At 46.2% G+C, this 15,457-nt stretch overlaps 1 protein-coding gene across 1 annotated transcript in view; it reads left to right on the forward strand.

The window, feature by feature from the left end:
• The window catches only part of PTPRS (protein tyrosine phosphatase receptor type S), a 251,796-nt gene that overhangs the window by 113,887 nt on the left and 122,452 nt on the right, over positions 1-15,457 (forward strand). Inside the window, exons 6-9 of the mRNA XM_054979906.1 lie at positions 4,028-4,036; positions 8,791-8,808; positions 11,192-11,302; positions 15,010-15,021. Coding sequence (XP_054835881.1) covers positions 4,028-4,036; positions 8,791-8,808; positions 11,192-11,302; positions 15,010-15,021 — 150 coding nt within the window. The remainder of the gene's footprint in view (positions 1-4,027; positions 4,037-8,790; positions 8,809-11,191; positions 11,303-15,009; positions 15,022-15,457) is intronic.

Below are 15,457 nucleotides of genomic sequence, written 5' to 3' on the forward strand. Positions count from 1 at the left end.
TAGATCATTTGGAACGGATTTTTTTGTGTGCGGAACAAAAAATCCACCTCAAAACGATTGATAAAGTGCATTGAAAGTGCATTATCCAGCGGGTGCGGAATCAGCCAGTGTTTCAGTTTGGTGCGACCTCACTTGGCTGTCTTGCTTTTGTTCACTGTTTTGTGCTCCTTGTTCCTTTTGTTGTTTCCATTCTGCGTCAGTGTACACCTCTCTTGCCTGTCCTACGTAAGATTTGTGCTACAGTGTGCCCCTCACTCAAACCCTAAAGTGCCTGTGATTTTTATCAGGGCTTCCCTCTGCATTAAAGAACGTGTAGCCATTTAATCACACAGGATGGTCTGTCCTATGAAATCTGGATAAACTTGTATCTGAGAAAAAGGAATTGTAAAGGGGCGTGTGTGTCATTTCTATGTTTTTAGCACCTGTTCCAGAAGACATTTTCATAGAAGTGTTCCCTTTGGTGTGCGAGAAAGCCTCTACAGAACTGAAGTCACGTGAATAGAGAAATCCCCCTTGGAAAATGTCACTTCTGCGACGGAGGTGGCTGGCTATGGCTTGCATTCAAAACAATACATTCTGCTTGCTGATTAATTAAGGTCATCTTTAAAAAAAAAGTCCGTTATTTATAATTAATCCATGAATAAATGTTGGCACTTTCTTTTTTTCTTTTTCTTTAACAACCAGGGGGAAATTATGACTCTCTTGTCAGTGCCCCAAATGTGAGTTTGCCAGGACCACTTCAGAAAAGACACATTTCTGCCCGAGAGCAAGATCTGGGCCCAAAAGAACCTTAGAGACCAGTAGATTTACAGGGTATGAGAGTCAGCTTCGACTCTTCAAAGCCCATGGCCTGGAAATCTTGTTGGTTTCAAGGTGCGATGGGACCTGGATCTCACTGTCCAACTGCAGACCAACACGGCTACCCACCAGAAACATCTGCTCTGTATTAGGTGAAACCCCATTGGGCGTATATGAATCTTTCTGTATCCATTATACCGTACACAAATGAAGAAATGTTTTGCAGTGTTACTTCTTTATGTAATTATGCAGGTCTTCCCCCTGCCCCCCTTTTTGAGTAACTTATTCTGGTTTGTTGCTAGTCAGAGGTGGGGCTAAAGGCACTGACGCTCCACCCCAAACCACGCGTCTCCTGCTGAGATTCTTGTACGCTTCCAAGTGCAGCTTTGCTGTCCTCAGGACTAGAGTCTGGCTTTTTATTTTAAAAAGAGAGTTGAGATCTTCAGGAGCCCCATGTGTGCTGTCGCAGAGTTGTGGCCTCCACACAGCCCTGGGCTCTGATGGCACAGTCAGATGGGTGCTCTGCTGTATATTTATTCTGCACTTAATACACACTGATCCCCTAATGGGAACTGTCCTGTTGGCAAAAGTATCCAGAAGCCTTCAGGGTTAAGCCTGGGTGAAGGCATTCTTAAGAAAGCCACAGAGAAGGCCTTCTGGGGGAGCCAAGATAGGAGCTGCCAGTGCACCCCCTCTGCAGGAAAGACCCCTTTAGAAGTGAGCCTGTGGGGCAGGTGACGCCCCCACCATTGACAGCTTTGGTTTGGGGGAAGTATGACAACTGCCTAATTGGCCACCCACTTGCTCCCTCTGGCAGGAAACGCCAAGAAAGCCTTTGCTGCTGGCCAAAGGCAATCACTTCTTGTTTCTCACTTCTAGGTATTTTGTGCTGGATTTAACTAAATCCAGCCACTTGAATAAAGCCAGCCATTCAATCATGGCAGGCCTACTTGGGGGGGCGTTTTTTTTTTTTGTGGGGGGGGAGTGTTTTAATCTTTGCCCGGAGCCCCAATGGAGCAGTTATCTGAAGGCCACTTTCACGGGAATAAATCCTGTTGAATTTTTGAGTAAATGAGATTACCCTGAATTGGTGTGTCATTTTGGTCCTGGGGAGGCAGAAATTGAGAGAGGCTCACCTCAGAAAGGGATGTGTGTGAACCCTAATGAAAGAACGGCTGGGCTTGCATCAGACCCCCTGATCCAGCACCCTGTTTCATGGAGGGGGCCCACCAGGTGCCTTTGGAACGCCTCGGACCAGGGCACAGAGGCCAACGCCTGGCCCTCTTGTTGCCCTTGGTGTGCAGGTGTGCAGAGGTACACTGCTCTGCACATGGAGGCTCCATTTTGCCATCACAGCTGACCAGCTATTGAGGGGTCCTACATGAACTTGTCTAGTCCCTCTTTTAAAAGCCAGGTAAAGTAGTGGACACCCTGTGGTAGTGAGTTCCACAAGTTAGTTACAGTCTGAGCAAAGAAGTACTGCTTCTACTGCCCAACAACTTCATTGGCTGCCCCCCCACACACACACACACCACTACCAGTGATACAGGAGATGGGAAGAAAGCCAATACAAGGGAAACGAAATGTTTGTGAATTCTGAAAGTGACTTCAGTGCAGTCTGCCCTGCGTAAGGTTAGCCCTCCAAGATCTCAGGCAGGGCAGGGGCTGTCCCACCTCCTGCTGCCTGGACCTTCCTGTTACCGGAGGTGCCAGGGTCTGAGCCGGGCGTCTTGTACGTGCTGCGGACAGCTTCTCTGTGCCTCGGGTCCCTTCTTTTGCATTCATATTATTCATTTATGAAGACGTTTGGTTGCAAACAGCCACTTACAATCTGGGCAAGAGATTCGTGGGCCCTCAAAAATAAATTGTGCCGCTGGAGCGGGCTTGGGCATAGGCTGGAATGCTAGAAATTCTTCCTCTTGGTCACCTGCATTGGATTAAATTGGTCTCTCTAACACCAACCAGTCCCCGTGTGGGATAGGAGCCAAGATGGATTTTGGTAGCCTTTATAGCCGCTGGGACTCGCTTTCACGGAGAGAGAGAATGAATGTTTGTTTCTCGGTAGAGTTTCCTTTCCTCTTAATGGTTGCACCAAAGGGACCATTGGGAAATGCAGCATCTCACCACACATTGTGGCAATACGACCTGTCCCGCTTCTCCTGTTCTGCACCATTTTGAAAGAATAAAGCTGAACTTTCACCGTTTGTCTGACTGCCCCACGTGCAACGTTGCTCTGGAGAACAGCCCTGTGTGAGCCTCTAAGTGGGCACCTTCCCCCCTACAGAAGTGTTTAGATTGTGGAGGGGGAATGAAACGGGACGAGGGATGTTGCAGGCTGCAGGTCCTGCCAGTCTTAGCAATGCTTCTCAAATCACAGGGAGCGAGTGCCCTTAAATGAGTCCAGCACCTCCCAGTTGGTTGCCCTGTGAAGGGAAATGAGAGAGGGAGCATGTGCTGTTTGTATTTCAGAAGGGAAGTGTCTCTCCCTGTGCCATGCCACACAGGCACGGAAGATTTTTTGCTTGCACAGAAGTTGGAATAAGAATCCACAAAGATGTTGCACAGCTGGATTTTTTTACATCTTAACTGGACGATTCCCAAATTTCTGACCTTGGCACCTTCCAATCGGCCATCTTGCTGGGATGAGTAAATCTGTTGAGTCTGGAGTCGGGTGTGAACCAGCAGCATTTTCTGCCTTCAAAGGAGGTCATCTGTTGCATCTCTGTGTGAGTCAATGCTCTGGGCTCACATCTTTCCATTTGGCCTCTGCTGAGGGCAGGCTATTTTGCTCCTTCTTTGGTTTTTAGATATGATCGTGTCATTTAGTTGTTGCTGATTATGAAACTTAGCAGAGTAAATTCTACTTTGGAGGGAGCTGCTGTTGCATCTGTACATAAATCTCTGCACTCAGATCAGCAACTCATGCAGAATCACAGGCTCGTTTGTGAGTAGGTAATTCTTTATTTTACACTTGACCAAGCAAACAGTTTTGGGTGTCAGTGTTAAGCATGACTTCCAGTTTTAACTGGGGGAAAAATTATTTTGGCTATCTGAATTTGTTTGTATGGGGGGCGGGGGGGAGGTAGCTCACCTACATTCGGGTCTTGTTTTAAATATGATGTCTTTGTCTGTGTACTGTGTTTGCTTTTAATTTTCTGAAAGTAACTGGTTTATAACAACCCTCTTCAATTTATTTTTTCCCTGTTTTCTTTTTATTTTTAACACTCAGATACCTTTGGTAAGTGTGGATTCCACTTAAATAAGTCAATTCCTTCAAACATAAAATTTAACTCTCCGCCTGCTGGTGCCCATGTGTCCCCTCCCACCCCCTCCTACCCTTTCCACTAATTCCCTCTTAACAGCTTTTTCCGACAGGCATGGCGCTCATTCTTTCTACTAACTCAGTAGGGATATTTTGCCCGTTCTAATGTATTTAACCACAGGGTATTGCAGGTTACCAAAATAAGAACTGCAGTCAGAATTTCACAACATCCAATTTTGCACCTGCCTAAGGAGTTTTAAAAATAAATTGCAAAACATTCTAACATTGGATTGATTGTGCTATACATTTTTTTTTAGGTTTTGTGGGAGTTCATCTTGTAATTCCCTAATTGTAAAACAAAAGGAAAGAAAAAGAAAAAAAACCTTGATACCCTAAATTTGGAGCGCAAACTCAGTCGGATCTTGGAATTTCACATCTTAGAGTGGCTTGTTAGAAATTGGAATGGATGAGATCTGGCTAGTGCGGGTGATGTGGTGGTCATGTTCTTGGTGGGGGTGGGGGCTTTCTCTGAGGCCAGGGTTCAGAACTTTGGTTGCTGTCCTGACTTGTGTTACAGCAGCCACCAGGGAAGGAAACAACTGGGAGAGCCTTTCCAGATGCCCTGGAAGAAGGTGGAGAGTTGAGGGGCTCAGCCTTGAAAGTTTTTAAAAAACTGGATGTCACCAGTTGTTGAGCTGGCTCCGTGCTCTCTCCTCTCTAGTGGCATCTTCAAGCGGAGGCCTTTTTCAATGAAAGCCCTTACTTAATTGGACAGACCAGGGACTGGACCTGGGTTCGTCCCGTGCAGAAACATGAGTTCTACTACAGGCTGTTTCCTCTGCAGAGAGCTCTGGTGCATGTATTTAAATACATGCAATTTTGATCCTCAAGGAAGTGTTTTTTCCAAAATTGTGTGTGAGACAGAGGCTGGGAAACAGTGGGTAATGCTCAACAAGACTCCAGTAGGTCATTGATGGGCAGTTTTCAGTACAAATGATATATACCATGCCAGAGATGCCCAGCATCACTGGCCCCCTACCTTCATGCTAGGTGGGCCGACTGTTGTTCCAAAAGAACCTACCTGTTTTTAGCAGGCTTGGACTGTGGAAAGGCCAGCCACTGGCTGGAGAATAGCATTGGCACCGAGAGCAGGGAACTTGAGATCTCAGGCCGTGTGGTATGCTAAATTTGATCTCAGTTTCTATGTGGGAAGCGCATCAGGAGCTTAGAGTTAACATCTCTTCCCTGCTGCCATTCTTTCCTCCTCCCACTTCTCAGAAAACGGGATCCTAAACTCTTCTTAGGTGTGAAATTCCAACACTGGAAAATCTACCATCTGTGCCTTTCTCCTGTGCTTTGCCCTCTTTTCTGGCCACGGTTTGGAAAGTTCCACTTCAACTTTCCCTTCCTGCCATTCTCCCCACTCAAAACAAACTGGGGGTCATGTGCTTCATTGTAGCCCCCTTCAGATTTGCCATTACGTAAGGAGTAGAAAGTTCTATTATTATTATTTTTACTCTAACAGAAACTTCCATGGGCACTTGAACAAGCGCATGAGATGGTGCCTTTAAGGTGCTGCAATACTCTTGTTTAGTTTTGCTACCACAGACTAAATGCTGTAACCCTTCTGGAAGTATTCTGTTCAATGTGAATCCTTTTGTTTTTAAAATCTGAACATGAATGATGCACAGGCGCTTGGCTTAGCCTGTATGCATCTTACGCCTAGTGCCACATTAATACCAGAATGGCTCAGAATTTGGATTTGATTAATTTAGGATTTCCCCTAGACTGGGTGCCTAAAACCAGGGCTTTTTTTCAGCTGGAACGCAGTGGAACGGAGTTCCGGCACCTCTTGAAAATGGTCACATGGCCAGTGGCCCCGCCCCCTGATCTCCAGGCAGAGGGGAGTTTAGATTGCCCTCTGTGGCAGCAGTGCGGAGGGCAATCTAAACTCCCCTCTGTCTGGAGATCAGGGGGCGGGGCCACCGGCCATGTGACCATTTTCGACGAGGGCGATTTAAACTTTAAAAAACTCCCCCCTTGTTCCAGCTGACCCAAAGTGATGTCATTGTGTGGTCCTGAGTCCCACCACTGAGTTCCACCACCTCTTTTCCCAGAAAAAAGCCCTGCCTAAACCAATCAGCTTTGTAGCTCCAGTGTACTGTTAAGTTGAAGGCCTAAAAACTGGGTTTCTGATGTGTACAGACCACAGCCTGACCCCTTGGATATCAGGGAGTAAAAAAATCTAATTGCCCTTTTAAAGAGACACTACCATTTCTACATCCTTCTCTCTCTAGATGTCATTTCGAGTGTGTTCCAGGTGTTCTGCAAGGGCATTGTGAGTTACTACAGCATCTCATCCATCTGGACTAGATTTGGAAGCACTTAATTTGTTCTAGCGACCCCATTCTACAGCGCCTAGCCATTGCGCTTAAACAGAGTACATGCATTTTCTCATGACGTTGGAAGGATTTTGCAAGTGAAAAGGCATTTTTTTTAATTAGGCTCCCCTCCCCAGAGTCCAGTTCCATGTTTGTCATTCAGCTACTTAACCCTCCCCCATAAGTCAGCTCTGACCTGAGGGCACTGGCCACCACAGTTTCCCATTAGCCTCCTATTGGAAGCAACTGGGGTGAGGGGACAGGTAGACTGTAGAAAGGGTGCCTTTTAACACACCCAACCCTCAAGAGTTCCACGAGTTCTCCGTCCCCCCCCCTTCCCCCAGCCATCTTCCCCCAGAGTGCTGCAGCGTGACATCACAGATGGCAGATTTTCCCCCCACTCTGATTTCTGAAACAGAAGGACGTGTTCGAGGCTGAATAAATCTGTAACCCTTTGCTCCTTTTCCTCTCCTTTCCTTGTTCCTTCTCTTTCGCTCGTTTAAAAACTGCCCTGCCGCTATTTGCAGAGTCTAGCCCAAGTTTACAGTTTTTATCCTCTGTTTTTTCTTTCTGAACTGTCTCCCCCCCGATAAGCTAACTACCCCGGCTTTTATTAACATTTAACGAGTTAGTAACCTTAACTAGATGCTAACACCTGTCTTTAGATGACTTTAACCTTTTTCTTTAACTAGAAGCTGAGCCTAACTAGATCCTTAACCAGCTTTAACCATATAACATTTGTCCTTTACCCACCCAACTTAACAATAACTAATAATTAATAATAACCAGTTTTACCCCTTATCCTGAAAACGATGCGCTGAATGCTGCATGGGGAAAGAAAGAAGTATATGAAGGAAAGGCATACCGAAAAATAACTGATGGATTGGCTTGTGGTGAAAGGCTAGAAAAAAAGGTAGCTTTGGCACCGCCCTTACCTTCCGCTACAAGCCGTCTGTGGTGTCCTTTGGTGAGTCCCATAGTAGGACATGTAAACTGATGTTTGGACAATGCTGGCCCTCTAGTATTGCACAAATTCTGCAAAATAATTGGCAAACCTGCATTGCTGCTTCTTGTTTTTTGGATTGGGGTAAAGCCTTGTAGATTTCCCTAACATACAGTTCTTGAATAAGATATGCAACGATTCTTGAAAGCCAGTGGGGAAAAGGATCCCACCTCTTCCCATTTTGCTAAGGAAGGTGGTTTTCAGCCCAGTTCAGTACAAGCACCAGGATATAGTATGTTCCTTTCAAGGGGGGGCTGGGCAGAGCAGACGAGACAGGGCTTTAACTCAGCTGTGGTTGGACGTGAAACCTTGATCAAAAGACCAGAGAAATGGTGGGAGCTGAAGTGGCAGCTTCCTTCTCCTTCCCTTTTCCTCCTAGCTTTCCACTGAAAATATTTAATATCTATCTCCCCCTTCCCCCCCCCCCCCCAGAGCCTCCTCAGCTTTCTCTTGCAGGGGTCCAGGTGTGTTTAACTTGGCAAATATGTGTCTGGAATCCCTGCACCCAAATATAAATAGAAGGAGTATAAAAGGGATAAGGAAGCAAAGGTTTAAGCACCACATTTCCGCCCCCCCCCCCCTCGGCCATTTTTCTGCTCCGGATGTCCCTCTCCTTCTGTCAGGTGATATCAGTACATCGTTGTGCATGTAACATGCAGCTAGAGCCTAAGGTGGTATCCCAAAACAGCAGAATCAGCAAGTTTTCTGGGTAGCAAAGTGAAGCAGTGCCTGGGGTGTTGATGGAAACGGGGGCGGCTCTGCAGGTCTTTTATCCAGCCCACCCAGGAGTCAGCCCTCCCACCACTTATTACAAACCCATGTACAAACCCTGGCCAAGCTGTGTTCCCCTCATTGGCCTGTGGGTCCTCAAGGGCCAAAGAGGTGCCCCATCTTCTCTGGAAGCCCTGCAAACCAATCGCCCACCCCCTGAAAATCAGGTTTCTGTTGCCACCTCTGGTTTGGGAAACCCCTGGAGATTTGGGGGGCAGAGCCAGAGGCAGGCGGGGCTTGGGGAAGGAAGGGATCTCAGCGGGATATAATAGCATTCAGTCCACATTCCGAAGTAGCTGTTTTCTCCAGGGGAACTGATCCCTATTGCCTGGAGATCAGATATATTCCAGGTGATCTCCACCCATCACCTGGAAGCTGGCTATCCTGCTCTCAGGTCAAGTGCTTTGCAGCCGTGCTAGTCCCTAAGACTAAGACCGCGTTTAGAGTATTTGCAGCCAAAGAGAACCATCCTTTCCTTGGGATTCCTTTCTCCCACTGGCAAGTCCTGACTCTCCCTCTTTCCCCCCCACCTCCTTTTCACTTATGTTTTTCTTTCCTTTTTGGTTTCCTTCCAGAAGGTACTCCGATCCGAGGTAAGAGACTTCTTCGCAAACTCTCACACACTTTTGGCCGCTCCACCCCTCTTTCCCCCACCAAAATGCCACGCACACATACTGATTATAACCAGTTCTTGTTCTGTGTCATTGTGTGATTTTTTTTTTTTAACCCGGACTTGTGTCGATCTTTTTCACTCTTGTGGCTTCACATCCTGCCTCGTGTTCCCCTTCTGTGTTTATTTTCTCCCCCAATTGTATTTATTTTCAATACATATATAATTATTTCTTTTTTCCTCCTGTGGCTGGATGATATCAGCCGCAACAGCTCTGGGGAAGAAGAGTTTTCGGGTTCCCACCTGGTTGCAGTCAGTGGTGTGGTTTTAAAAACTAAAGCTCACAGAAACGCTATAGAAGACTGAAGTATATTGCTGGGTTTAGAGTGCTATCTTTTTCGTTTTTTGTTTGAAGAATGTTTCAAATTCAATGGAGATAAAAATTAGATTGGACTGAAATCTGTGCCTTAGAATGGGAAAATGTATGCACTTGCCTTTGTATTTTCTCGTACAGAAGGGAAAAGGACAGTATGGGAGAGGTCCTGCGTGCCTCTCATTCTACCCATGCTGGCTCGGAAAGTCCGAAGGGGCTGGTTGAGATTCCGCTCCTGGCTGAATTTTGGGCAGTGCCTTTGAGAGTGAATACGGCGTAGTAGCTAAGTGGAAAGCTGCAGTCCAGCGGCTGCTGGGCTGAGTGTCTTGTCTGCCTGCCTGCCTGGCTGTTAGGAGGATCTGGGCTTGGAAATCTTGGGAGACTGATTGCGTGCACGCTTTGAAAAAAGTGGAAGGGGAAGTGCAACAGTCTGACCGTGTAGAGTTGTTAAGCCAGATGCAGGGATTATCACAGGATCCAGTGTAAATATGTCTTCTGAAGGCAGCCATTGCAGAGGCAGAAACAGGTCAGAGTACATATGCTTGTGTTACGCATCCTCACTTGCATAGAGAAAGGATGCTGCTCAGTCATTTGCTCCAGTTAATTTCAAAAATGTTTGCATTTCCTGGGTTGGAGACTCCTAGCACACCTCTGGCAGAAGGCAGCTCTCTGATAGCTAACAATTGGCTGAAATGTTAACCTGTATCCTTAAGGTACAGTGCACACACACACACACACACACACACACACACACAGCATTAACATGTCTTAGACTAAATGCAGGCAGAGAGCTTTCCTCTCACCATTGGCTGAGCTTCTATGATGTCACGTACAACGTCTCCCTTAACCCTGGTTTAATGAACTGCAGTTAGAGTGGTTATCTGAATGTAGGCCACCCTACTAACAATGGTTACTTAGAGTCTCTCTACACAAAGACATCTTACACAGGGATGCTCAAGTGAGAGACCTTACGCTTGTTCTCCCATTGTGGGTACACCCGCGCTGCCAGGGAGACAGAGCACACGTGATGAATACAAGACCACACAGCAAGACAGCCACTTGCGCACCCCTGTGTAAGATGTCTTGTGTACAGAGACTGTTAGGGTAGATCTGAAACAGTGGTTTGAAATGGGTTGATTAGGCAGTTATCCTTAACTTCATGTGATGCATGAATGTGAAAACGCTGGCTCGTTTCCTAATGTTTCCATCGCAAAACAGGCTGGGGTTTTTACAGAAGAAAGAATGAAAGTGATGAAACCGCCATCTGCCAGGCCAGGCCAGGATCTGAATCGTTGACTGGGAGCCAAATCCTGGTTGCACAAACTAACCATAGTAAAAAATAAAACGTGCAGTTCTGTCTGAAACAAGCCTGTTAGCAAGTAGGGAAGGGCCAGTTGCAAAACGTGAAACTGCCACGAGGAAACTGGGATGCCGCTTCTGTCTGGGTAAAGCTCCATACAGAGATCTGGAGCAGGCAGTGGGAGAGCTGAAGGGGTTGAAGACCAGGGAGCTCCCCTTCCCCGGGTCTTGTGGGGCAAGGTGGGGAGCAGAGAATATCTCACACCGGGCTTAAGAGGTAGACGGTGAAGCTGAAGAGGCAGTGGGGAGATGGGAAGGAGGTCTGAAATTTGTCACAGGAATGGGGGAGGCAGTTATGGGGAAAAGAAATTAAGGTGGGGAAGGGGATCGCAGCTAAGGGGTTGTGTCGAAGGCTCCATGGAAAAGCTGGGTTTGGAGGAAATGCATTTTCCTCAGCTTTTATTTAAGCAGCAAATGTTCGTCCTCATGCTGGATGGAAGAGGCATGTTGAGTCGCTTTCGGACTCCCGAGATTTGATTACGACAGCTGCATTGTGATAACTATGGTTTGGGGGGATAATCCTTGCCCACGAAATTAGAATTTGTGCACCCTTCGCTCCGTGTCCCAAGTCTCCTGCAATTAATGTATGTGCTGCCATCTCCTTCTCCCTTTTTTATTTCTCCTCCCATTCTAGGTGGCCTTCAGATAGAAAGCAGCGAAGAGACCGATCAAGGGAAATACGAATGTGTGGCTAGCAACAGTGCCGGGGTTCGGTATTCTTCACCCGCAAACCTATACGTGAGAGGTAGGGAGCGCCGTGGCGTGCAAGAGTAGAAATAAAAGCATTTCCTGCCCACCAGCGTGCGTGCGCATACACACACACACACACATCCCTCAGGGGCCTCCTTATGCCCCCTGTTATGTTGGCTGTTTTTACAAAGGGTGACAGATGGGATTAAAATTAGAATGCTGGAAAGAGTGAAGAATGCTGGCATGGCTGAATGTTGGTGTAACCCATTTGAGAAGTATGGGACGGGCAGCAGGGATTGCTACTAAGGTGAGGGAGTGGTATGTGATGCTGCAATTTGGTCCCAAATTGTAGTAAACAGCTAGTCCACTTTCCATTAAACAAAAGGAGCAGGGGGTCTGATTCAAGGTATTTATAGTGAGATACGTGGCTGAGTGGGAACTCGAACCCAGGTTTCCCTAGACTTGAATCACAATACCATGCTAGATTTAATCCCACCAACATCGGGGAACGTTCCTTGCACCAGAGCAAAGCACTGGCTGAATGGGTCTCTAGGATCTGACCCACAGTTTCCCAATGTTTCAAAAAGTTCACCAGTCACAAAGGGGTCATTTGAGTGCAGTCTGCATTTTTTTAATCTGCAAAATACTTGTAAATTGCTATTAAGCATTCCCCCTTGTGTGGGTATTTTGAAAGGGAAAAACTGTCATTCTTTGCTCTTTCCATCAAGAAATGTAATAGTACATGCCTTTCCTTTAGTCTGGGGATTTTTGCACAGCATTTAAAGCCACTCACAAAATAATTGGATTCTATTTTTTTCCTTTTCGTCAGAAACTTTTTACTAATTTTGGTGTGTATGTACATTCAAGAATCATTTGGTGTGTATGATACGTTGAAGTATCCTCGCTTAATATTTGGAACAAGGTTAATATTTGACACACACACACCCCTGGGGGAGAAAAACAGAGCAGGGCATGTTTGATGTAGAGCCAATTTGGTGTAGTGGTTAAGAGCATGGGACTCTAATCTGGAGAGCCAGGTTTGATCCCCCACTCCTCCACTTGAAGCCAGCTTGGGTCAGTCACAGCTTCTAGGAGCTCTCTCAGCCCCACCCACCTCACAGGGTGATTCTTGTGGGGATAATCATAACATACTTTGTAAACCGCTCTGAGTGGGTGTTGTCTTGAAGGGCGGTATATAAATCGAATGTTATTGTGAAAGCAAACATAAGAGTCCTGTAGCACCTTTGAGACTAACCCACTTATTTGTAGCATAATCTTTCAAAAGCCATAGCTCTCTTCATCAGATGCATCTGACGAAGACAGCTGTGGCTTTGGAAAGCTTATGCTACAAATAAGTTGGTTAGTCTCAAAGGTGCCACTGGACTCTTTACTATTTTGCTACTACAGACTAACTCAGCTAACTCCTGGATCTACAAACATAATAGTTATGTGTTGTGGCCTGCTGAGAGCTCTGTATACATCGCTTTGTTTTTCACGGGGAAATGGGGATGGCTGCTCGAGCACCTGGCCAGCCACGCAACACTAAGTAGAGAGGGAACCACGGAGAGCCCCCGATAGAATGGTTCCCGTTCCCTTCCTGTCTGGGGCACCTGCACTTGTTGATGCTATGGAATCATAGGTTCCTCTTTGTTCCCTGCTTTGGTCATGTGAACAGAGGAAGGGAGGCTTTTAAATAATGTATTGTTTTCTGTGCTAAATTTTTAAAGCTCTTTTTGTTGATGCAACCACATGGCAAAAATATGTGAAAGGAACGTACAGTATTTTTCATTATTAAAAGTCTGTCTTGACCTCCATCCTGACAACCTGTAGTGTGGGATCCAACATGTACAGAAACCTTTCCTGGTATTTCTGTCAAGTAAATAAAAACTCTGGAGTCATAGGCTGAGTTGACAGAATCCGTGACCCAAACGGGTTTGTCGTCCTTCTTTCCATTGGTCATTGCAATTTTTTACCTGCCACAATTTAGAACAATTCTTTCTTTCAGGGGAGAGTCATTCACATGGTGGATTTTTTCCAGCTCGAGGTTGCTTTATTTGTGTAAATTGTGTTTGTTCTGTTCCCCAAAATCGGAATGGGTTTGGCCCACTCAGCCATAAAGAAAAAGGGCCTCAGGTCTTCCAGGATCTAGACTGACCGTCCTTGCATGAGGGTGCATGCTTGCGTTGTGACCACGTCAGCACCTAGTGATACAGTGCAAGCCCAGCGCCCATTTAGAACAACCGCTTGACATGGGAACTTTGCTAACATGCCCCCCAATCAGAGAACAAAGTGCATTTAAAAATGGAATCTGCAGCGATCTCTTCTGAAACCCAGCCACAGGTACATACCTGCACAAGTTGTGCAGAACCGACTCTTGGGCCAGCCGCATCTCGCTTTCAAAACTCTGGGATGTGTGTGTTTTAATGAAGCTTCCGTGTGGGTTCAAAATAAAGATCTCTGTTCTATATATGGTGTCTCGCTTCTCTGGCAGACGGGAATTGTGTGGTGATCCCCATGGAGGATGACTTGGTGTTTAATCACTCCTGTTTTTCCTTTATGTTGCTATCCATGAAATGGTGCTGTGCTGAAAGTAATTTTTGGAGGGATGGGGGCGTGTCCTTTGGGGTGGGTGCCGTTTTTGTGCATTATTTTCATTTTTTCTCTGAAGACTGAAACTTGCTTGCAGTTTTCTGATTTCTTTTCAACTGTTTATTCCGTAACATTTGTGTGTGTGTGTGTGTGTGTGTGTGTGTGTGTGTGTGTGTGTGTGTGTGTGTGTCTACAATGAATTTCAGGGTTAGGGTAGGATTTGTAAGGAGTTTCCATTTTTGTTTGTTTCTTTTCAGCTTACAGACCAAACACAAGATCTGTAGGTTCCAGGGATGTATTTTTTTAATTAGTTTGGATGAAGTGGTGGGGGTGGGGGGGAGAAACGAGGACGCAAGAGATGCTCTGAGGCATGTCCACATGGATGCTTAGGATGGTTTAGAGGCAAGCCAGAAGTCTAGAAAAAGGCATCTCCCCCCAAAAGAGCCAGAGATGCTAGGGATGCCGTGTGCGAAGCTCTGAAGAGCCTCACCTCATCTACGGGGAAACGTGGATTTGTGGTAGCTGCTGTTGGAATCGGGTGGCACCAGGTCCTTGCCTCGGGGTCCTGGTGAAGTTCCCATGAGGACATGCCTTTGAGTTGTTGCAGGGTTTTCTTGCACCTGAGGAGGTCTCAACTTTAAAATGTTTTAAAATGTGCGAAAGACCTGAACATGAAGGTGGAAAAGTGGCCCATCGCCGTTTGGGGGTGCAGTGGTTGTACTCTTCAGTAGCAGAGCCACGAGCGCTCGTGAGATTTGGAGGCTGGACTGAGGGTGGGTCACAGGGCTGCTGAAGGGGGCCTCAGGGGGCTTGTGGGCAGGGGACCCTCCCCCTTGCCCAGATAAATCAGCAGGGTACAGCGTTGACCCCTCTATTAAGCAAGGTGTGGGAGCCCCTCCCCCTGAGGCCGGGACCCTTGCCAAAATGCTGCCCAGGGTGGGGGCTCCTCTCGGCAGCCCTGATGGACAGGGAAGAACGGGAAGGAAAGAAAAAAGGGACATTCTGAGATTTTTTTAAGCTTTTTTTTTTTAGTTAAAACACAGAAAAAAGAAAGCAAATCAATTTGCAGCTGCCAGCGTGAAGGCCTTTTTTTACTCTCTCTGTGTTTCCCTATTTTTCTCTCTTCTCCTCATGTCATTGTGTTCTGCATCAAACCCCTTTAACATCCCTCAGAGCTACGAGAAGGTTGGTGTGGTTTTTTTTCTTTTTAACTTCCTTTACCCACATTTTTACATTTCTTAAGAGAGAAAAAATATATATATAATTTTTAAAAAATGACAACTATAATTTTAAAAAAAAGAGAGAGAAAGAAAGCAAGAAATCTCGATATATATATATAAAAAGCGAGACCTGCTCGTTCTCGGGTCTCGCCGGAGATGAGTTGAGTTGCATTGTGGGCCTCTCTCTGCATCCTTGGGTAATGTTTACTGCGTTGTGTGCACCTTTCTGTCGTCATGGTTACCTTGCCGTATGGACATTTGGGCCTGATGCATGATAGGAGAATGTTAATGGCAATTTGTGCATGCTGGTCCTTTTAAAATTTATTATTATTATTTTCAAATTTATGTGCGTGCGTGTATATATTTATATATATATGATTTTAAATGAACAATGTGTTTTT

This window comes from Eublepharis macularius, chromosome 5 (genome assembly GCF_028583425.1).
Source record: "Eublepharis macularius isolate TG4126 chromosome 5, MPM_Emac_v1.0, whole genome shotgun sequence".
Classification (NCBI taxonomy): Eukaryota; Metazoa; Chordata; class Lepidosauria; order Squamata; family Eublepharidae; genus Eublepharis; species Eublepharis macularius.